The 25,303-nt window shown below is 45.0% G+C and overlaps 1 protein-coding gene across 1 annotated transcript in view; it reads left to right on the forward strand.

The window, feature by feature from the left end:
- Positions 1–7,757: 7,757 nt before the first annotated feature.
- LOC139583441 (suppressor of tumorigenicity 14 protein homolog) overlaps positions 7,758–25,303 on the forward strand; it is a 32,154-nt gene continuing 14,608 nt past the window's right edge. Inside the window, exons 1-11 of the mRNA XM_071414534.1 lie at positions 7,758–8,192; positions 10,542–10,749; positions 11,138–11,262; positions 16,012–16,079; positions 16,386–16,576; positions 16,923–17,027; positions 17,181–17,400; positions 18,877–19,017; positions 19,800–19,899; positions 20,170–20,279; positions 20,705–20,838. Of these exons, the coding sequence (XP_071270635.1) occupies positions 7,956–8,192; positions 10,542–10,749; positions 11,138–11,262; positions 16,012–16,079; positions 16,386–16,576; positions 16,923–17,027; positions 17,181–17,400; positions 18,877–19,017; positions 19,800–19,899; positions 20,170–20,279; positions 20,705–20,838 (1,639 nt within the window). The 5' untranslated portion in view covers positions 7,758–7,955. The remainder of the gene's footprint in view (positions 8,193–10,541; positions 10,750–11,137; positions 11,263–16,011; positions 16,080–16,385; positions 16,577–16,922; positions 17,028–17,180; positions 17,401–18,876; positions 19,018–19,799; positions 19,900–20,169; positions 20,280–20,704; positions 20,839–25,303) is intronic.

Genomic DNA, 25,303 nt, shown 5'->3' on the forward strand with positions numbered 1-25,303 from the left:
CAATAAATATTCCATGAAAAAACTGCTTCTCGGAGACTAAATTTCCCCCTTAAAATGTTGAGTAGGCTATTTGTAATTTATTAGGCTACAACTTTGTAACTCATAAATCCTTATAGAGGTACTAAGGGACAGTTCAAAATGTACTGGGGTGGGGGGGCTGGTCCAGGGGAGGGTTGTCTAACTTACTTTTTGGTTTTGAGGAGGGATGTGTGATTTATTTTTATTCCTTCCTGTTTATAAACAAAAGCTCAAACAGGAAGTACCAGTGATGCACAGAAGTGGTCGAACGAAGCAGACGCGAGGCTAAAAGACTGCTTTGCTAGTACAGACTGGGATATGTTCCGGGATTCATTAGATAACATTGAGGAGTTTACCACAACAGTCACAGGCTTCATCAATAAGTGCATAGACGATGTCGTCCCCACAGTGACTATAAGAACATATAGAATGACACGGACATGGACGCACACAAGAAGTTCCGCTACTAACATGCAAAAGGACAGTATAGGAGGAAGGTGGAATCCTATTACACCTGCTACGACACTCGTTGTATATGCCAGGGCTTGCAGACGATAACAGATTACAAAGGAAGCCCAGCCATGAGTTGCCCAGCGATAAAGAACTCCCAAACGAGCTAAATGTCTTTTATTCTCGCTTTGAGGAATATAGCACATTCACAGACATTTACAATCTCTCCTTGTCCCAGTCTGTAATCCCAACATGTTTCAAGCTGACCACCATTGTCCCTGTTCCCAAGACCTCCAAGGTAACCTGCCTAAATAACTATCGCCCTGTAGCACTCACAGCTGTAATTATGAAGTGCTTTGAAAGGCTGGTCATGACACACATCAACACCATCATCCAGACATCCTAGACCCACTCCAATTCACATACCATCCCAACAGATCCACAGATGACACAATCTCAGTTGCACTTCACACTGCCCTCTCCCACCTGGACAAGAGAGGAAATAACTATGTGAGAATGGTGTTCATAGACTACAGCTCAGCGTTCAACACCATAAACCCCTCCAAGCTCATCACCAAACTAGAGACCCAGGGATTGAACCCCTCCCTCTGCGACCGGATCCAGGACATCCTGAAAGGCCGGCCCCAGGTAGTGAGGGTAGGCAATAACACTTCCGCCACGGTGAACATCAACAAGGGGACCCCTCAGGGGTGTGGGCTTAGTCCCCTCCTGTACTCCCTGTTCACCCACACTGCATGGCCGCACACGACTCCAACACCATCAAGTTTCCTGTTGACACGACGTGGTAGGCCTGATCACCGACGGCGATGAGTCAGCCTACAGGGAAGTCAGAGACTTAGCAGTGTTGTGCCAGGACAACAACCTCCCTCAACTTCAGTAAGACCAAAGGGCTGACCGTGGACTATAGGAGAAAGAGGGGAGAGCACACCCCCATCCACATCAATACAGTTTTCTGTTCCCAAAACTAGAATCTGTTACCGACAGTGAACTAAGTTTTGTAGACTTTACCCTTTTCCAAAGTTAAAAAGATAGCTTTGTTTAGGAGTGCAAAAACGAATTGAGTTATTACACACGTACACTAAAACCAGCTAGCAAGACCCTATTGGCATGCTAAAAATGTGCCAATAGGATCTTGCTAGCTCGTGCTTGGCTCTGCCCACCTGCTTGCTTGATCTGCCCCCTATGACTCATTTGTATCTATTTGAAACGATGGGCTGTGCCCTATTTTGGTTAAGTTAAAAACATCTTTGCCACTACAGAGGATGGTGCGGACAACCCAGTACATCACTGGGGCCGAGCTCCAGTTCTTTGTTCCGGGCCATTTTGAGCCTGTAATCGAACCCACAAATGCTTATGCTCCAGATACTCAACTAGTCTAAAGAAGGTCAGTTTTATTGCTTCTTTAATCAGTACCACAGTTTTCAGCTGTGCTAACATAATTGCAAAAGGGTTTTCTAATGATAAATTAGCCTTTTAAAATGATAAACTTGGATTAGCTAACACAACGTGCCATTGGAACACAGGAGTGATGGTTGCTGATAATGGGCTTCTGTACGCCTATGTAGATATTTCATTTGTAACGATGTGCACTGAGAATCAGGAAGCAAGTTCAGGGAGTGAGTTTTTTAATAAATAAACACAACATAATACAAAACAGACATAACACAGAAACAATAATGCCTGGGGAAGGAACCAAAGGGAGTGATATGCAGTTGAAGTCGGAAGTTTACATACATTTAGGTTGGAGTCATTAAAACTTGTTTTTCAACCACTCCACAAATTTCTTGTTAACAAACTATAGTTTTGGCAAGTCGGTTAGGATATCTACTTTGTGCATGACACAAGTCATTTTTCCAACAATTGTTTACAGACAGATTATTTCACTTACAATTCACTGTATCACAATTCCAGTGGGTCAGAAGTTTACAAACACTAAGTTGACTGTGCCTTTAAAGTGCTTGGAAAATTCCAGAAAATTATGTCATGGCTTTAGAAGCTTCTGATAGACTAAAAATTGTAGACCTCCACAAGTCAGGTTCATCCTTGGGAGCAATTTCCAAATGCCTGAAGGTACCACATTCATCTGTACAAACAACAGTACGCAAGTATAAACAACATGGGACCACACAGCCGTCATACCGCCCAGGAAGGAGACGAGTTCTGTCTCCTAGAGATGAACGTACTTTGGTGTGAAAAGTGCAAATCAATCCCAGAACAACAGCAAAGGACCTTGTGAAGATGCTAGAGGAAACGGGTACAAAAGTATCTATATCCACAGTAAAACAAGTCCTATATCGACATAACCTGAAAGGCCGCTCAGCAAGGAAGAAGCCACTGCTCCAAAACCGCCATAAAAAAGCCAGACCACGGTTTGCAGCTGCACATGGGGACAAAGATCGTACTTTTTGGAGAAATGTCCTCTAGTCTGATGAAACATAAAACAAAACTGTTTGGCCATAATGACCATCGTTATGTTTGAAGAAAAAGGGGGAGGCTTGCAAACCGAAGAACACCATCCCAACCGTAAAGAATCGGGGTGGCAGCATCATGTTGTGGGGTTGCTTTACTGCAGGAGGGACTGGTGTACTTCACAAAATATATGGCATCATGAGGAAGGAAGATTATGGGGATATATTGAAGCAACATCTCAAGACATCAGTCAGGAAGTTAAAGCTTTGTTGCAAATGGGTCTTCCAAATGGACAATGACCCCAAGCATACTTCCAAAGTTGTGGCAAAATGAGTTAAGGACAACGAAAGTCAAGGTATTGGAGTGGCCATCACAAAGCCCTGACCTCAATCCTATAGAAAATGTGTGGGCAGAACTGAAAAAGTGTGTGCGAGCAATGAGGCCTCCAAACCTGACTCAGTTACACCAGCTCTGTCAGGAGGAATGGGCCAAAATTCACCCAACTTATTGTGGGAAGCTTGTGGAAGGCTACCTGAAACATTTGATCCAAGTTAAACAATTTAAAGGCAATGCTACCAAATACTAATTGAGTGTATGTAAACTTCTGACCCACTGGGAATGTGATGAAAGAAATAAAAGCTGAAATAAATAATTCTCTCTACTATTATTCTGACATTTCACATTCTTAAAATAAAGTGGTGATCCTAACTGACCTTAGACAGGGAATTTTTACTAGGATTAAATGTCAGGAATTGTGAAAACCTGAGTTTAAATGTATTTGGCTAAGGTGTATGTAAACTTCCGACTTCTACTGTATATAGGGAAGGTAATCAGGGAAGTGATGGAGTCCAGGTGAGAGATGACACGCAGGTGCTCATAACGATGGTGACAGGTGTGCACCTTAATGAGCAGCCGGGTGACCTAGAGGCCGAAGAGGGAGCACACATGACACCATTAAAAATCTGCCGTTTCCAGCTACAATAGTCATTTACAACATTAACAATGTCTGCACTGTATTTCAGATCAATTTGATGTCATTTTAGTGGACAAAAAAAATAGCTTTTCTTTCAAAAACATGGACATTTCTAAGTGACCCCAATCTTTGAACAGCTATGTAGGTGTTCCTTTTGTCCAGGCGGGAAAGGGCAGTGTCTTTAGTCATTTAGGCAGGTTACCTTAATGTTCTTGGGCACAGTGACTATGGTGGTCTGTTTGAAATATGTTGGTATTACAGACTCAGTCAGGGACAGGTTGAAAATGTCAGTGAAGTCACTTGCCAGTTGGTCAGAGCATGCTTGGAGTACACGTCCTGGTAATCCATCTGGCCCTGCGGCCTTGTGAATGTTGAACTGTTTAAAGTTCTTACTCACATCGGCTATCACATGGTGATCACACAGTCGTTCGGAACAGCTGATGCTCTCATGCATGCTTCAGTGTTACTTGCCTCAAAGCGAGCATAGAAGTAGCTCGTGGCTGTGGTTCCCTTTGTAGTTTGTATTTGTTTGCAATAAGTGATATCCGTATCGCCGTAGACTACGCTGCTGTCATCCTTACCTCCAAGCGTTTAGTCAAGTTAGATAATCTTCGGATGCTGACAGCAGTCGCGCCGTTGGAAGACATACCTTGGACTGTATCCTACAAAAGCCTATTACTGCTCTTTTCCCACGATCGATCAAACACATTTGTTGTGTCATCATAGTGGTCTCTGACTTGTGGTCAGACTCGCTCAGGTGGCACAAACTTAAACTTGCGCCTTTTTTCAATGCTGATTTGAATATCATTGAGAAAACAGAGAAGTGTCAAATATCCTTTCTGAATTTAAAAGTAATCCTTGAAGTATTCATCAAATTTTTCAAAAGTATCTGTAATCTGATTATAACATTTTTGCTGGTAACGTAACGGATTACAATTACAGTTTTTTTGTAATCCCTTACATGTAACAGATTACATGTAATCCGTTACTCCCCAACCATGCTTATAACCTATCTTAAAATAAATATTGACCACAACATTTTAAAACTAATCAAATTTAATTTAACAAACGAAAATGTCTCAAACGAGAGGAAACACACCCCATTTATAATATTTACAGAACTAGTTTAGATTAATAAATAGGCCTACAATAACAACAATGATATACAATAATAATAATAATGCTAAAACAAATCATTATAAATATGACAAAATAAATACATTTAAGTTAAAAAATGTCGTCTTTCCTTAATAGTGAGTTGCACAGAAGCCTGCATTTGGCCACACCAACATTCTTCTCATCTTTGTCCATTACAATATTAAAACTTGTCCATATGGATGAAATTCCCCTTGTAGCAGGGCTCCAGACTAACATTTTCCGATGGTGTCACTTGTGCCACTTAGTTTTTCAGTTGGTGGCACCAGCCCATGATTTAGTCACACCAAATGTTTTTGCATCATGCAATAGATAAGTAGGCCTATCATCGTACAGTGCTTTATTAAAAAGTGTAATAGACTACTAAGACACTATTGAAAAACAAGTTGTTTAATCTTTTCATGTTGTGATTTTTAAAGTTTCTTAATGTGCAATCTAATCCAGTGATTTTCATGTATTGTGGGTAGACAATTATGCTATTGTTGTTATATTTTACTGTTAAAAGATGTCTCCTGAATTTTCTTATTTTCTTTTGTTCAAGAAAGATGAATTTGCCTGCATCTTTAGGTGTTCTAATATCATAGGCTCATTTATTTGGGGCTAATTCACCACCTGAGTAAGTGGAAACTAAAAACACATCACTAACTCTGAAGATAATACCCACTCATAGTAGCCATGTATTAATCTAACAGTACATTTAATGTCCCCAAATAAATGTTGCAATTGAAGATTACCACCCAATGAGGCTTTTCGCTCGCTCTATATCTCAAAGCCATATCCAAAGTCTTGTTTGTAAAATAGTTGCTATTGAGCTCAAAAAGAGGTTTGAACAATAAAAGTGTACATACAGAAAGCTGAGAACATCCTCTCTCCATCTGTGACAACAGGATAGCTGTATTTTCAGAGCAATTGAATTTAAAAATGTTATACAATCAGAACACATTTCTTTCTCCCGGAGCATTTTTCCCCCGTGAAGGAAGAGAGAGAGAATGTTCTGCTCTACACAGTAGCAGGTCAGAGCAAAACAGGCACAGGGGGCAGGGAGGCAAACACTTTCATTACAGTAATGTACTTTAATGTTTGACCGAATCATGATTTAAGGTAACCCTGCTACCTAGACTAGCCTACAACACCACAAAGCAATGAGTATTGCATTATTGTTTTCACTAGAGTACAATTGATTACAATTCTAGGCTGTAAACTACGGTGAAAATGTCATTTGAATAATGGCACAATCATGTTTCTTTCCTGTCCCAGTCTGACACCTTTCCTGTCCCAGTCTGACACCCCTTCCTGTCCCAGTCTGACACCTTTCCTGTCCCAGTCTGACACCTTTCCTGTCCCAGTCTGACACCTTTCCTGTCCCAGTCAGACACCTTTCCTGTCCCAGTCTGACACCTTTCCTGTCCCAGTCTGACACCTTTCCTATCCCAGTCTGACACCTTTCCTATCCCAGTCTGACACCTTTCCTATCCCAGTCTGACACCTTTCCTATCCCAGTCGGACACCTTTCCTGTCCCAGTCTGACACCTTTCATATCCCAGTCTGACACCTTTCGTATCCCAGTCTGACACCTTTCCTGTCCCAGTGGCTATTCTTCAACCTCGAACCTAATGCTTCAATATATCCTAAATATTTGTCATTTAACTTTTAAAATGTATTACATTTTATATGTGGCATAAACACAACCAGTCACAATGTTTTAATCTGATTAGGCTACTTCAAAAGTCTCCTGTAGGCTACCTGCACACATCGGTCCAAAAAGTCTCCTGTAGGCTACCTGCACACATCGGTCCAAAATGTCTCCTGTAAGCTACCTGCAAACATCGGTCCAAAATGTCTCCTGTAGGCTACCTGCACACATCGGTCCAAAATGTCTCCTGTAGGCTACCTGCACACATCGGTACAAAAAGTCTCCTGTAGGCTACCTGCACATGTTCATCTACGACACTCTTATATATTTTCCAGGTCCAAACTGCCCACCGGCCATGCGATGAATGGAAAGAGACATCTATTACAAAACACTAAAAAGTTTAATGACATTAGGAGTTTGTCAAGCCAAGCCTTCGTATATGAGTAGGGAGGGATGTATTTTCTGTTTGTCAAGATCGACATGCTCTATTTGATTGTGGTGTGGAAAATGCAAACCATGATTAAATGCTCAAAGTTGGTAATATGTATGCAGCGCTGCTTATTGGTTGTGTGGTGCATTGACACAGAAACCTGTTGGTGAAATTCATTGCATGTATTTTATATCATTACAAATATGGCATCAGAATGTTCATCTGATTTCCCCCTAGCTGATTATTGTCTGCAACCCGCTCTGATTGTGAAGTAATGAAACAGACAGGGAGAAGAGAGCTCCTCAACCTTCTGGGCTGTAGCCCAGCATGGCATCGACTGTCCCACAAAACCATGCTGAAGTGGTCAAGTGACATCCACATAAACACAGAGTTTACAGTCATTACTTCTGGTGGTAATCATTTTTTTGGTAAATTCTATGACTGGGGAGGATGTGCACATTTTTATTTACAGTACAAGGGGAGGGTCATGTGATAATATTTGTAACAATTTTTTTTTATGACACAGCAAGTTGGACCTGGCTCCTAACCCCCGCCCCAGTAAATTTCGATCTGTCTTGTTACACTGGCTGGCCAATAATTACAGGTTATTGTGGTTCCACAGTGCCCTATGTAACACCCACGGATATGGCAGCCAAGTTTCCATTTTTGTAATACCTTACACACAGTGGCATCAAACATTCTTTTGTCCGGCCAGGCACGCGGGGGAGCAAGTTTGCCCCCAATTTCTGTCGCACGGATGGTTGTGTGGATTGTACTCTTTCATAGTGGTCCCATTGTGCCGCACTGCATGCTGGGGCTCCGTGTGACACCTGCTCGCACAGGTATATGGGGGAGTGAGTGAGTGAATGCTCCCGCCGCATCCGACCCGCTCCGGTCCGGTTTCTGCTCTTTTTCAAAGGAACTTTAGGGTGGCAAAAAGGATCTCCTCCCTCTGTAATTTCTATGCCTGGGGTATCATTGCATATCGCCGCCACGGAGCCAAACGGGACAGTGCCATGAGGACTTTCTCTAAAAGCAGAACTTGTGAGGTTTACAGTGTCTCGGGATATGGACATTGTTCTGCTGTCGGTTCACCTGCACAGGTAAGAGAGATGGCTTCAGCACTCACCGCACTTTTCACCCTGTCCGCAAAGACAGGGGGAGACAAAACGATGCTGTTCAGGCTGCACAATCAAAGCAACAGTCTTCTCAGGTATAGGTTTTTATCAATTTACTTTTCATCATATTAGGCCTACTTTTAGCTGTTATAAATTGTTTCAATTGGATGTGCTGTTATAATTGGATGTGCTGGCTCACCGGTAATGGATTTGAGTCGGTCGCCAACTTTCCCCACTTAGTTCTGGTTCATCTTAATTGTAAAATCAGTCTCTAGGGATATCTGGTTCTCACTCTCATGAATGTCCGTCAGAGGACGCCGCTTGATTCAGTGCTGACACTGCAGCACAAGGCCGTGGGAAAGCAGACCCCTGGAGCCACGCTTTGTGTGCTCCCTTGGGGAATCCTGCCAAGACGCCAAATGTTTTACTTAAATTCCTTCAGAAACAAAGGACGGTTCGCTGCTGTTGTCGCTCTCGGTAACTTGATTTAGTTGTGTGTTTAGTGTTTACCCTACTGTGCTAAGTAAACAGTAGGTTACATGATGGAATGGAAAGGTGGGTACTGGGTAGGCCTACATGTAAGATAAATTACGTTTTTAATTATTATTTTTATTGACTATGTGGCCTGTTAAACCTTTGTAATGCTGACCCATCACTTGAATATGCTGTAACCTAATGTAGCAGGCATAAAATAAATGGCTGAAACTAGATCCCCCTACATACTGATCTTGATGAGAATAAATAAAAAACGGCGGACCCAACTGTCTCCCACCAACCAAGCAAGGAGTTTTTCTATGGAGGTCTATAGGGTACCACAGTATGAGTTATAATACCCATAAAACCTAGTGGTTAAACAAGGAAATGGTTCCAATAATTTTTCCACCAAAAAAATTTCCCATTGGGGAAATAAACTTCAAATAATGGCTGTGTTTCGTGGCTGTGTTTCGTCCCTGGCGTGACATTTTGATAACTCTCTCTAGGGCAAGGTATTTACCCCTCAAAAATGAAATGCTAACTAGCTGCTAATGTTGCTATCATAAAGAACTACAAATGCCATGATGATCTGGACGAGACTGCCGAATCGAGGCAAAGGGAAGAATCTCTGGATTAACTATCTAATGTTAGCTAAATTTAGTCATTAATAAATTAGCTATATTTCTTTAAATTGACAATTCTGTAAATTGTCTTGTGCAAGTTTTAAATTGACACAATAGCTGTAAGAAAAGGTCTCAGCTAGAGATGGAGCTAGCAGGGATTTGTAGTCTTGCATGATGTCTACTTTGATGTTAATTAGCATTTTCGAATCTAAAAGTAGATAGAGATGAATATATTGATAAAAGTCACCATGTCCGAGAGAGATTTACACAGTTATCAAAACGTCACGCCAGGGTAAGCCTACACGAAACACAGCCATTATTTTAAGTGTTTCAAAAAATGAATGGTGGAAAAACAATTGAAACCCTTTCCCTTTTTGACCGCTTGGTTTTATTTTGTATTATGACACATCCAATGTGGGGCTCTATGAGAGAGTGTCGAATTTGGGCAACAAAAACATTTATGGCTTTTTTGCTACAGAGGTTTATTTGATTTAATATAAGTTTCGTAATGCTTAGGTTGTTACGAGTGTACTGATATGACATACCCACAACTTTGAGTAAAAATACTTCATATCGAAGCTGTCTCCAGATGGCTATGCATGTTCATTGCATGAGGCTAGTAGCATAGCATCTCTCTCCATTGAATACAGGCAGTTGATGTCAACAACCCTCATCGAATATTGCAAAAAGTAATGAGATGTATTCACCAATCCAAAGAAAAGATAGGCGGGAGTTAGACAGCCCGCCGTGCCGCTTTGTGGACAACGACTACCATTGTTAGAGCGGATAGAAAAGTATATTGTCAGTATATCCATGATCTTTGGTGTCACCTTGTTATTAATGTCCAAAAGAGGAAGTCGTGTTATGGGTTCTATTTCCATTTCCCCTGAGAACCGGCACATCCGGCGGTTGGGGCCTGGCAGAAACGAAATATGCTGAGACAGATAAGGAGTGCGAGAGAGACCATACAGACATATTTTCTTCTAGGCAAGTCAGTTAAGAACAAATTCTTATTTATAATGACGGCCTAGGAACAGTGGGTTAACTGCCTTGTTCAGGGGCAGAACGACAGATTTTTACCTTGTCAGCTCAGGGATTCAATCAAGCAACCTTTTGGTTACTGGCCTAACGCTCTAACCACTAGGCTACCTGCTACCTGACATAGCCTACTCACACACAAAGAGAGACGGGGGGTGTTGTGATGTGAATAAGTGAAGCAGGTTTGTATCTGATATAGGGGGTCATTACAGAGCCCACCCAGTCACTTAGCCCCCCCATGGAGTCCAAGGCTCAGAGCGACTGGAAGGACCAGGGGGACCAGGGAGGCCAGGGGAACAAGGGAGGCAGAGGACCTGTCTGTGTGGGATGGAGGAGGTGGGCTCTGGGGGTCCTACCCCTCATACCCTTCACTGCCGCCATTGCACTGAGTCTCCATTTCTTTACATGTAAGTAAGCAGTATCACGTGTGTGTGTGTGTGTGTGTGTGTGTGTGTGTGTGTGTGTGTGTGTGTGTGTGTGTGTGTGTGTGTGTGTGTGTGTGTGTGTGTGTGTGTGTGTGTGTGTGTGTGTGTGTGTGTGTGTGTGTGTGTGTGTGTGTGTGTGTGTGTGTGTGTGTGTGTGTGTGTGTGTGTGTGTGTGAACCCCTCGCCATATAATTGACAGCTAGCAAGAGGCACATGATGGACCCACAGCAGAGTGAGAGCAGTGATGTGATGCCTACATATGCACATATGTCACGCAGTATGCAATTTTCAGGGGACCATTTTTGGCTCGTGAGCTCTACTTTCAGAACTACTGGCTAAAAAGCATAACAATAATGTGTTTGCCTTCAAGCTCCACCCCCTTCAGTGTTCTACCTTGGTGGCAGCGTGGAGTTTCCCAACATTAGCTTCTCATTGGACCTGACTGACCCCGCCTCTCCACAGTTCCGCCTTCAGGCTCAGGCTCTAAGCCGTTATGTAAGTGTTATGGTCTATCTGTCCTGTCCTGTCTTTTCCTGCCCTGTCCTGCCCTGTCCTGTCTTTTCCTGCCCTGTCCTGTCCTGCCCTGTCCTGCCCTGCCCTGTCCTGTCCTGCCCTGTCCTGCCCTGTCTTTTCCTGCCCTGTCCTGCCCTGTCTTTTCCTGCCCTGCCCTGCCCTGTCCATACTTTTCCTGCCCTGTCCTGTCCTGTCCTGTCCTGTCTTTTCCTGCCCTGTCCTGCCCTGTCCATACTTTTCCTGCCCTGTCCTGTCCTGTCCTGTCCTGCCCTGTCCTGTCTTTTCCTGCCCTGTCCTGCCCTGTCCATACTTTTCCTGCCCTGTCTTTTCCTGTCCTGTCCTGTCCTGTTTTTTCCTGTCCTGCCCTGTCCTGTCCTGTCCTGTCCTGCCCTGTCTTTTCCTGTCCTGTCCTGCCCTGTCCTGCCCTGTCCTGTCCTGTCCTGTCCTGCCCTGTCTTTTCCTGTCCTGTCCTGTCCTGTACTGCCCTGTCCTGTCCTTTCCTGTCCTGTCCTGTCCTGTCCTGCCCTGTCCTGTCTTTTCCTGTCCTGTCCTGTCCTGCCCTGCCCTGTCTTTTCCTGTCCTGTCATGTCCTGTCCTGTCCTGTCCTGTCCTGTCCTGTGATGCTCTGAGATAATACTTCTCTCTTTTTCTCCTCTCTCTCATAAATACACTGATGGTACAAAACATTAGGAACACCTTTCTAATATTGAGTTGCACACCGTTTTGCCCTCAGAACAGCTTCAATACATTGGGGCATGGACTACAAGGTATCGAAAGCGTTCCACAGTGCTGCTAGCCCATGTTGACTCCAATGCTTCCCACAGTTGTGTCAAGTTGGACGGATATCCTTTGGGTGGTGGACCATTCTTGATACACACAGGAAACTGTTGAGCATTGCAGTTCTTGACACACTCAAACCGGTGTGCCAGGCACCTATTACCACACCCTGTTCAAATGCACTTAAATCTTTGGTCTTTCCCATTCACCCTCTGAATGGCACACATACACAATCCATATCTCAATTGTCTCAAGGCTTAAAAATCCTTCTTTAACCTGTCTCCTCCCCTTCATATACACTGATTGAAGTGGATTTAACAAGTGACATAAATAAGGGACCATAGCGTTCACCTGGAAAGTGTAGGTGTTCCTAATGTTTTGTACACTCAGTGTTTATAATCTCCTGTCTAACTTCAGAATGTCACTCTAGATTAGAACATATCAAGTCTAGAACCCTAGTGTTTCTAGAACCTCCCTCCCTGTCATTTTAGAGCATACTCCTGAATGATATGCATCTATTTGGCACTTTAAAGAATGCTGTTGTACTAATTCTACTCCTGAAGGCTGCTGGTCTCTCTCTCCCCTCTCCCTTCTTCCCTTCTCTCCCATCTCTCTCTCCCCTCTCCCTTCTTCCCTTCTCTCCCATCTCTCTCTCCCCTTGTACATGTGTGAAATAGGACAAATATAAGCACACAGCTTCTCTCCCCCAAATCCTTTTCTCCCTTTCTCCCCCTCCTTCTCTGTGTCTCAGTGTTAAATGTAAAGCGGGTGTGTAACAGGAGCCCAGGTCTGTGTGTGTGTGTGAGTCCTGGGGCGCTGAGGTCTGAGGCCCCTAGGGACCAGGCCCTTTTCAGCAGCGAGGACAAGCCCAGCGTTTGTGAGAACAGCAGGGCCCAAGTAGCTGGAGTGAGAGGAAGAGCAGGCCCTCAATAAAAACATTGTCTATCTGGCTTTCACACAATCAGCTACTCTGTGTCTCACTACCGCCACACCACACAGAAAGAGAGAGAGAGAACTGAGCTGCACTTCCTGACCTCCTGCCAAATGTATGAACACATTAGAGACACATATTTCCCACAGATCACACAGACGCACAAAGAATTTGAAAACAAATCGAACATTGATAAATTCCCATATCTGTTAGGCGAAATACCAAGATTTGTGGCCGTTATCTGTTCATTTATTTTCCCTTTCTTATTGCAACTACTTGCACATTGTTACAACACAGTACATAGCCAATTATATAACATTTGAAATGTCTATACTCTTTTCATGTTTACTAATGTTTCCCTTGTTTATTGTCTATTCCATTTGCTTTGGCAGAAAGAGAGAGAGAGAGAGAGAGAGTAAGAGAGACATAGAGAGAGAGAGAGAGGGAAAGAGAGAAAGAGAGAGAGAGTGAGAGAGAGAGAGAGAGAGAGAGAGAGAGAGAGAGAGAGAGAGAGAGAGAGAGAGAGAGAGAGAGAGAGAGAGAGAGAGAGAGAGAGAGAGAGAGAGAGAGAGAGAGAGAGAGAGAGAGAGAGAGAGAGAGAGAGAGAGAGAGAGAGAGAGAGAGAGAGAGAGAGAGAGACCAAAACAAAGACAAATAAAACAGTCTGCAGCACCCGGCCTCACCCTACTACAATCTGAAGTCAAATGTCTACTGTTTGCTGATGATCTGGTGCTTCTGTCCCCAACCAAGGAGGGCCTACAGCAGCACCTAGATCTTCTGCACAGATTCTGTCAGACCTGGGCCCTGACAGTACATCTCAGTAAGACAAAAATAATGGTGTTCCAAAAAAGGTTCAGCTGCCAAGAACACAAATACAAATTCCATCTAGACACTGTTGCCCTAGAGCACACAAAAAACTATACATACCTCGGCCTAAACATCAACGCCACAGGTAAAATCCACAAAGCTACGAACGATCTGAGAGACAAGGCAAGAAGGGCCTTCTATCGCATTAAAAGGAACATAAAATTCAACATACCAATGTAGGATCAGTTTTAGAACCCATTGCCCTTTACGGTTGTGAGGTCTGAGGTTCGCTCACCAACCAAGAATTCACAAAATGGGACAAACACCAAATTGAGACTCTGCATGCAGAATTCTGCAAAAATATCCTCCAAATAATGCATGCAGATCAGAATTAGGCTGAAACCCGCTAATTATCAAACTCCAGAAAAGAGACATTAAATTCTACAACCACCTAAAAGGAAGCGATTCCCAAACCTTCCATAACAAACCCATCACCTACAGAGAGATGAACATGGAGAAGAGTCCCCTAATCAAGCTGGTCCTGGGTCTCTGTTCACAAACACAAACAGACCCCACAGAGCCTCAGGACAACAACACAATTAGACCCAACCAAATCATGAGAAAACAAAAAGATAATTACTTGACACATTGGAAAGAATTAACAAAACAACTGAGCAAACTAGAATGCTATTTGGCCCTAAACAGAGACTACACACTGGCAGAATACCTGACCTCTGTGACTGACCCAAACTTAAGGAAAGCTTTGACTATGTACCGACTCAGTGAGCATAGCCTTGTTATTGAGAAAGGCCCCCGTAGGCAGACCTGGCTCTCAAGAGAAGACAGGCTATGTGCACACTGCCCACAAAATGAAGCGGAAACTGTGCTGCATTTACTAACCTCCTGCCAAATGTATGACCATATTAGAGACACATATTTTCCTCAGATCGCACAGACCCACAAGAACATCGAAAACAAATGCAATTTTGATAAACTCCCATATCTATTGGGTGAAATACCACAGTATGCAATCACAGCAGCAAGATTTGTGACCTGTTGCCACAAAAAAAGGGCAACCAGTGAAGAACGAACACCACTGTAAATTCAACCCATATTTATGTTTATTTATTTTCCCTTTTGTACTTTAACTATTTGCACATCGTTACAAAACTGTATGCAGTATAGACATTACAATGTAAACATATGTTTCCCATGCCAATAAAGCCCCTGAAATTGAAATTGAATTGAGAGAGACGGGAGCCCCACACAGCCAGACTGAGAGATGGGGAGGGGAAGGGGTTTGGAGGAGGGAGGTGAAGGAGGGGAGGGGTGATAGAGCAAGAGATGAAGAGAGAGGAAGAGGAAGGGAGGATTTGAGGGAAGGGGTGAGGAGAGAGATCGAGAGAGATCAGGTTGAGACAGGGTGAGGAAGGAGATGGATTTAGGGGCAGCGGTGGAGACAAAGAGAGAGGGAAACTGCGGAGACTGATTGAAAGGAAGGGATCAGGATTCACAGAGATAGTGTAAGGAGAGAGTGAAAAGCATTGAAAGACAAGAGAAGAGATGGAGACACTCTTTAGACAGAGAAAGGTTAATATATATGGTAGAGTTAATTGATAGGGTTGAAAGTCCTAATAGGTCTGCAGTAATTGCTGTAATTTGGCTATACTTGTCTCTGTTACCATATTAGGTCTCTGTTGATTAAACCCGGGGCCACAGACCCATACCACCAAGGATATACATTACCTCTACATGGCTGACTGGGATGTATGGAGACAATGGAGCTCTGTGCTGCACAAAACCAGTGACACACACAGATGGGCACAGACAGACACACACAGACACACATGCACACATTCACACAAACACATGCGCACAGACATCCACATGGGCACACACACACACACACACACACACACACACACACACACACACACACACACACACACACACACACACACACAATAAAGAGAAGGGCTTTTGTTCTCAGGTTGCAGGTTCCGCCAGGTGCGCTGGTGTCACATATACACAGACACACTCAAAAACACTTACATATGCACACACACAGTTGTGACCTCAGTCTTGGTGCTGTGATGTCACTCTGTGACATCACATTCAGTGGAACATTTCCTCAGTTAAAAGTTTATCCCATTATATGTTTTCCAATGGGTGTTTTCATCAACGTTGGGATGGCATTATAACAATGTTGTGATCAGTTCTCAGAGCTGTATGAGTCCTCTCCCTGGAGCGCCTACTACCTACGCTCAGGAATTACTGCCTTCAGGTGAGCCCTGGATGTGAGCTTACACATGAAACCAGATAATCACTGTTAGTAATGTAGTCCCTTTGTAACGGTGTTTGTGTGTGTGTGTGTGTGTGTGTGTGTGTGTGTGTGTGTGTGTGTGTGTGTGTGTGTGTGTGTGTGTGTGTGTGTGTGTGTGTGTGTGTGTGTGTGTGTGTGTGTGTGTGTGTGTGTGTGTGTGTGTGTGTGTGTGTGTGCGTGCGTGCGTGCGTGCGTGCGTGCGTGCGTGCGTGCGTGCGTGTGTGCGTGCGTGTGTGTGTGTGTGCGTGCGTGTGTGCGTGTTGACAGTGAAGGAGCAGATGGACTGAACGTGTTCTACTGGAGTAAGTTCTCGGGCCCTGGGGGCGTTGCCATGGAGATCCAGCGGTGGAGTACAAAGCGCGTACAGCGCCGTCTCCCTGGCACCAGTAAGCTGCTGTACAGCCAGAGCGAGGAGCGCTATTACATGGAGAGAGACGATGAATCACTCAACCTGCTGGGTACTGTAACTTCTCTCTCTCGCTCTCCTTCTCTCTCTCTGTATCCCTCTCTCTCTATTTCTGTATCCCTCTCTCTCTCTCTCTCTCTCTCTCTCTCTCTCTCTCTCTCTCTCTCTCTCTCTCTCTCTCTCTCTCTCTCTCTCTCTCTTTCTCTTTCTCTGTCTCTCTCTTTCTTTATCTCTCTCTCTCTCTTTCTCTCCCTCTCTGCCTCTCTCTCTCTCTCGCTCACGCTCTGTCTCTCTGTGACTACAGCTCCCAGAATCCTTTCGTTTAGTGTGTATTCTTGCTTCTCATGCCATTTAAAACTCAATTTTGTACCTACCATATTGTATGTATTTGTGTACAGGTTTAGACTATGACTATGATTCAGACGACAAGGCAGATAAAATCAAGAACCCCAACTCTCTGCAGAACTCTCTACAGAGCGGCAAGTGGCAGCTGGGATTCCAAGGTGAGGAATCATTGTCTTTCTTAGAACATAAACATACAGATATGGTCACGCCAAAGACTCTTCACCCAAAGACACTTCCAGGTATGACCTATAAAGTATGAACCCACAACCTTGATGACAGTAACACTTCCACCAATCTTTCCCTCTCCCTAGCAATGTCCTTTGACCTCTATGCGAAGTACGGTAACAACCGTACCCTGAGCTTGGTGAGTCCCAAGAAGCCATACTACCAGTGGCGCCTTCGTGTCCCGTCGGGTCATGTGGTGCGTCTGGTCGTCCTCACCCTGCACGGGGCCACACCCGGAAGCTGCTCCTCCCACAAACTGTCTGCCTACGACTTCCTGTTGCCACTACAGAACAAGATCATTGCCAGGTAGGACATATTACAATACATGAACAAAAGTATGTGACACCTGCTCGTCCAACATCTCATTTCAAAATCATGGGCATTAACATGGAGTTGGTCCCCCTTTGCTGCTATAACAACCTCCACTCTTCTGGGATGGCTTTCCACTAGATGTTGGGACATTGCTGCAGGGACTTCCATTCAGCTACAAGAGCATTACTGAGGTCAGACACTGATGTTGGGTGATTATGCCTGGCTCGCAGTCAGCATTCCAATTCATCCCAAAGGTGTTCGATGGAATTAAGGTCAGGGCTCTGTGCAGGCCAGTCAAGTTCTTCCACACCGATCTCGACAAACCATTTATGGACCTCGCTTTGTGCACGGGGACATTGTCATGCTGAAATAGGAAAGGCCTTCCCCAAACTGTTGCCACAAAGTTGGAAGCACAAAATCATCTACAATGTAATTATATGCTGTAGCGTTAAGATTTCCCTTCACTGGAACTAAGGGGCCTAGCCCAAACCATGAAAAACAGCCCCAGACCATTATTCCTCCTCCACCAAACTTTTCAGTTGGCACGATGCATTTGGGCAGGTAGCGTTCTCCTGGCATCTGCCAAACCCAGATTCGTTGGTCAGACTGCCAGATGGTGAAGTGTGATTCATCACTACAGAGAACGCATTTCCACTGCTCCAGAGTAAAATGGCAGCAAGCTTTACATCACTCCAGCCGACGCTTGGCATTGCGCATGGTGATCTTAGGCTTGTGTGCGGCTGCTCTGCCATGGAAACCCAGTTCATGAAGCTCCCGACGAACAGTTCTTGTGCTGACGTTGCTTCCAGAGGCAGTTTGGAACTTGATAGTGATTGTTGCAATCGAGGACAGACAATTTTTACGCACTTAAGCACTCGGCGGTCCTGTTCTGTGAGCTTGTGTTTCTGTGACATTGTTGCTCCTAGACGTTTCCACTTCACAATAACAGCACTTACAGTTGCCTGGGGCAGCACTAGCAGGGCAGAAATTTGACGAACTGATTGTTGGAAAGGTGGCATCCTATGAGGGTGCCACGTTGAAAGTCAGCGAGCTCTTCAGTGAGGCCATTCTACTGCCAATGTTTATCTATCAAGATTGCATGGCTGTGTGCTCGATTTTGTCAGCAACAGGTGTGGCTGAAATAGCCAAATCCACTAAACTGAAGGGGTGTCCACATACTCTTGTGTATTTAGTGTATGTGCACAATATTATTGTGTGTGTGTGTGTGTGTGTGTGTGTGTGTGTGTGTGTGTGTGTGTGTGTGTGTGTGTGTGTGTGTGTGTGTGTGTGTGTGTGTGTGTGTGTGTGTGTGTGTGTGTGTGTGTGTGTGTGTGTGTGTGTGTGTGTGTGTGTGTGTGTGTGTGTGTGTGTGTGTGTGTGTGTGCGTATGTATTGTGATATAAATGTATTGTGATATCACCTGTATCACACACCTGTATGTATTGTGACATTTCTATCTGTCTATTCCAGGTGGTGTGGTCTCCCAGTGTCTGGCTCATCTCCTGTAATGAAGCTGACGTCGTCTGGTAACGTGATGCTGGTCACCTTCTCCTTCAGCAGACAGAGAGATGGAGCCATCTTCAAGGCCTACTTCCAGGCCATCCCCAAAGCAGGAAAGACACACTATTACCACAGACAGATATTTCACCGGATGTATAAATATGAAGCATCCGCTTGGCATTTCCTCTAGTGAGAGGAAGCCAAGTGCCGGCAGTGGGAGAAGATGGAACGAGATGGATTTTGGCCGACATTCTGCAAATTTTGATAGCGATGAAACATTTGATCTCAATACAGTTTTCTGTTCCCAAAACTACAATCTGTTACGAACAGAGTGGACTAAGTTTCGCAGAAAAAGTTTTCTAAAAATGTAGTTCTTTAGAAAGAAGCAAGGGCGAATTCAGTTATTGCACACGTGCACTTCACAGAGTAGACGTTACCTAACGGAAATGTGCAAATATATGCTGGAACGAGCCAATAGGATCTCGCTAGCTCCTGTTTGGCTCCGCACACTATGACTCATTTGTTCCCGTTTGAAATGACAGGCTGTGGTCCATCTTGGTTTAGTTATAACAAATATGTTCTATTACCACACACTACAACCCTGGGGAAGGCACTGCTTGCCAAAACGTTGGTTGTAAATTAAATTATTGGGTGCATATTTAGAGTGTTCGACTTTCTTTCGTTCTTATTACACCTCTGTAACAGACATTCTAGAATAAAAAAAACCATGTCCAATGAGCTAAAGCCTTGGCTCTGGGAGCTCAGACAAGTCACCAAGATACCGTCTGTGTTTTACATTAGGTCTTATTACATGTCTTATGTAATAACTTGTCTATTACAGCTGTCCTATAGACTCCTGTTGATGTGTGGTCTGTGTCACCGTCGCCCCCTGTAGGTTGTGGAGGCTCTCTGTCCTCCTGGAATGGCTCTCTGTCCTCTCCGTACTACCCTGCCCACTATCCCCCAAACATCGACTGCAGCTGGACCATACGGGTGAGCTCACACCCCAGGAGACTTAGATATAACACCCACAGTGTGTGTGTGTGTGTGTGTGTGTGTGTGTGTGTGTGTGTGTGTGTGTGTGTGTGTGTGTGTGTGTGTGTGTGTGTGTGTGTGTGTGTGTGTGTGTGTGTGTGTGTGTGTGTGTGTGTGTGTGTGTGTGTGTGTGTGTGTGTGTGTGTGTGTGTGCGTGTGTGTGTGACAGTAGGTCTCTCCACATTCCTGCGTCTGAACCACTGCTTCTCTCCGTTGTGTCTCTTTCAGGCGCCGTTGCCTGGATACCTGATCTCCATGACGATTGTGACGTTGAACATCCAGGACTCTTCGTCTTCGGACGGCTGTGAGAAAGACTGGCTGGACATTGGAGGGGTCAAGTAAGTGTTGCCGTGGTAGCAGTACTGGTGACATACTGCACAGTGAATGTGAATACTGTCTATGTGGTGTGTGCATGTTACATGAATTGTTGTGTATGTATTTAGTGACTTTAATAACTCTACCTGCATGTACATATTACCTCAATTACCTCGACTAACCGGTGCCCCCGCACATTGACTCTGTACTGGTACCCCCTGTATATAGCCTCACTACTGTTATTTTACTGCTGCTCTTTAATTATTTGTTACTTTTATTTCTTATTTTTCTAGGTATTTTTCTTAAAACTGCATTGTTGGTTAAGGGCTTGTAAGTAAGCGTTTCCTGTAAGGTCTACTACACCTGTTGTATTCGGCGCATGTGACAGATACAATTTGATTTGGTGTGTGTGTGTGTGTCATATTAACTGTGGTGTGTGTTGTCTCAGGTTGTGTAACCCCATGACTGACAGCAGCAGAAAGAAGACCTACTCCTCTCCTGTCTCTCTACATTTCCACTCTGATGAGTCTGTCACTCACAAGGGCTTCTACCTTCTCTACAGAGCCTTCTCCCCTGAGAGCAGTACGTCTCACACACCTCTACCACACACCTCTACCACACACCTGTCTCACACACCTCTACCTCACATCTCTACCTCACACCTGTATCCCACATCTCTACCACACACCTGTATCATAGACCTTTACATCACACCTCTACCTCACACCTGTCTCACACACCTCTACCTCACACCTGTCTCACACACCTCTACCTCACACCTCTACCACACACCTCTACCTCACACCTGTCTCACACACCTCTACCTCACACCTGTCTCACACACCTCTACCTCACACCTGTATCCCACATCTCTACCACACACCTGTATCACACACCTCAACCACACACACCTGTATCACACACCTGTATCATACACCTCTACATCACACCTCTACCTCACACCTGTATCACACATCTCTACCACACACCTGTCGCACACACCTCTACCTCACACCTCTACCTCACACCTCTACCACACACCTCTACCTCACACCAGTATCACACATCTCTACCACACACCAGTATCACACACACCTGGCTCACACACCTCTACTACACACCTCTACCTCACACCTGTATCCCACATCTCTACCACACACCTGTATCACACACCTCAACCACACACCTCTATCACACACCTGTATCATACACCTCTACCTCAAACCTCTACCTCACACCTGTATCACACTCTGCCACACACCTGTATCACACATCTCTACCACACACCAGTATCACACACACCTGTCTCACACACCTCTACCTCACACCTCTACCTCACACCTGTATCACACACCTCTACCACACACCTGTATCACACATCTCTACCACACACCTGTATCACACATCTCTACCACACACCTGTATCACACATCTCTACCACACGCCTGTATCACACATCTCTACCACACACCAGTATCACACACACCTGTCTCACACACCTCTACGTCACACCTCTACCTCACACCTGTATCACACACCTCTACCACACACTTCTACCTCACACCATTATCACACATCTCTACCACCCACCTCTACCTCACACCTGTATGACTCAAATCTGTATCACTCACACCTGTATCACACATCTCTACCACCCACCTCTACCTCACACCTGTATCACACATCTCTACCACCCACCTCTACCTCACACCTGTATCACACATCTCTACCACCCACCTCTACCTCACACCTGTATGACTCAAATCTGTATCACTCACACCTCTATCACACATCTCTACCACCCACCTCTACCACACACCTATATCACTCACACCTGTATCACACATCTCTACCACCCACCTCTACCTCACACCTGTGACTCAAATCTGTATCACTCACACCTGTATCACACATCTCTACCACCCACCTCTACCACACACCTATATCACTCACACCTGTATCACACATCTCTACCACACACCTGTATCACACATCTCTATCACAGACCTCTATCACACACCTCTATCACACACCTCTATCACACACACACACCTGTATCACACTCCTCTATCACAGACCTCTATCACACCTCTATCACACACCTCTATCACACACACAAACCTGAATCACACACCTCTATCACACACACACCTGTATCACACTCCTCTATCACACACACACACCTGTATCACACTCCTCTATCACACACACACACACCTGTATCACACACCTCTACCAGACACCTGTATCACACACCTCTATCACACACACCTGTATCACACACCTCTACCAGACACCTGTATCACACACCTCTATCACACACACCTGTATCACACACCTCTACCAGACACCTGTATCACACACCTCTATCACACACACCTGTATCACACACCTCTACCAGACACCTGTATCACACACCTCTATCACACACACCTGTATCACACACCTCTACCAGACACCTGTATCACACACCTCTACCAGACACCTGTATCACACACCTCTATCACACACACCTGTATCACACCCCTCTGCCAGACACCTGTATCACACACCTCTATCACACACCTGTATCACACTCCTCTACCACACACACCTGAATCACACTCCTCTATCACACACACACACCTGAATCACACACCTCTATCACACACACACACACCTCTATCACACACCTCTACCAGACACCTGTATCACACTCCTCTACCAGACACCTGTATCACACACCTCTATCACACACACCTGTATCACACACCTCTACCAGACACCTGTATCACACACCTCTATCACACACCTGTATCACACTCCTCTACCAGACACCTGTATCACACACCTCTACCAGACACCTGTATCACACACCTCTATCACACACCTGTATCACACTCCTCTACCAGACACCTGTATCACACACCTCTACCAGACACCTGTATCACACACCTCTACCAGACACCTGTATCACACACCGCTATCACACACCTGTATCACACACCTCTATCACACACCTCTGCCAGACACCTCTATCACACACCTGTATCACACACCTCTATCACACACCTGTATCACACACCTCTATCACACACACCTGTATCACACACCTCTATCACACACCTGTATCACACACCTCTATCACACACCTGTATCACACTCCTCTATCACACACCTGTATCACACTCCTCTACCACACACACCTGAATCACACTCCTCTACCACACACCTGTATCACACTCCTCTATCACACACCTGTATCACACTCCTCTACCACACACACCTGAATCACACTCCTCTACCACACACCTGTATCACACTCCTCTACCACACACACCTGAATCACACACCTCTATCACACACACACACACACCTGTATCACACTCCTCTATCACACACACACACACACACCTGTATCACACACCTCTACCAGACATCTGTATCACACACCTCTATCACACACACCTGTATCACACACCTCTACCAGACACCTGTATCACACACCTCTACCAGACACCTGTATCACACTCCTCTACCAGGCACCTGTATCACACTCCTCTACCAGACACCTGTATCACACTCCTCTATCACACACACCTGTATCACACTCCTCTACCAGACACCTGTATCACACACCTCTATCACACACACCTGAATCACACTCCTCTACCAGACACCTGTATCACGCACCTCTATCACACAAACCTGTATCACACTCCTCTACCAGACACCTGTATCACACACCTCTATCACACACACCTGTATCACACACCTCTATCACACACCTGTATCACACACCTCTATCACACACACCTGTATCACACACCTCTACCAGACACCTGTATCACACACCTCTACCAGACACCTGTATCACACACCTCTACCAGACACCTGAATCACACACCTCTATCACACACACCTGTATCGCACACCTGTATCACACACCTCTACCAGACACCTGTATCACACACCTCTATCACACACACCTGTATCACAAACCTCTACCAGACACCTGTATCACACACCTCTATCACACACACCTGTATCACACTCCTCTACCAGACACCTGTATCAAACACCTCTACCAGACACCTGTATCACACACCTCTATCACACACACCTGTATCACACACCTCTACCAGACACCTGTATCACACACCTCTACCAGACACCTGTATCACACACCTCTACCAGACACCTGTATCACACTCCTCTACCAGACACACCTGTATCACACACCTCTACCAGACACCTGTATCACACACCTCTATCACACACCTGTATCACACACCTCTACCAGACACCTGTATCACACTCCTCTACCAGGCACCTGTATCACACTCCTCTACCAGACACCTGTATCACACTCCTCTATCACACACACCTGTATCACACTCCTCTACCAGACACCTGTATCACACACCTCTATCACACACACCTGAATCACACTCCTCTACCAGACACCTGTATCACACACCTCTATCACACAAACCTGTATCACACTCCTCTACCAGACACCTGTATCACACACCTCTATCACACACACCTGTATCACACACCTCTATCACACACCTGTATCACACACCTCTATCACACACACCTGTATCACACACCTCTACCAGACACCTGTATCACACACCTCTACCAGACACCTGTATCACACACCTCTATCACACAAACCTGTATCACACTCCTCTACCAGACACCTGAATCACACACCTCTATCACACACTCCTCTATCACACACCTGTATCACACACCTCTATCACACACCTGTATCACACTCCTCTACCAGACACCTGTATCACACACCTCTACCAGACACCTGTATCACACACCTCTATCACACACCTGTATCACACTCCTCTACCAGACACCTGTATCACACACCTCTACCAGACACCTGTATCACACACCTCTACCAGACACCTGTATCACACACCTCTATCACACACACCTGTATCACACCCCTCTGCCAGACACCTGTATCACACACCTCTATCACACACCTGTATCACACTCCTCTACCACACACACCTGAATCACACTCCTCTATCACACACAC

This window comes from Salvelinus alpinus, chromosome 8 (genome assembly GCF_045679555.1).
Source record: "Salvelinus alpinus chromosome 8, SLU_Salpinus.1, whole genome shotgun sequence".
NCBI classification, from domain to species: Eukaryota; Metazoa; Chordata; class Actinopteri; order Salmoniformes; family Salmonidae; genus Salvelinus; species Salvelinus alpinus.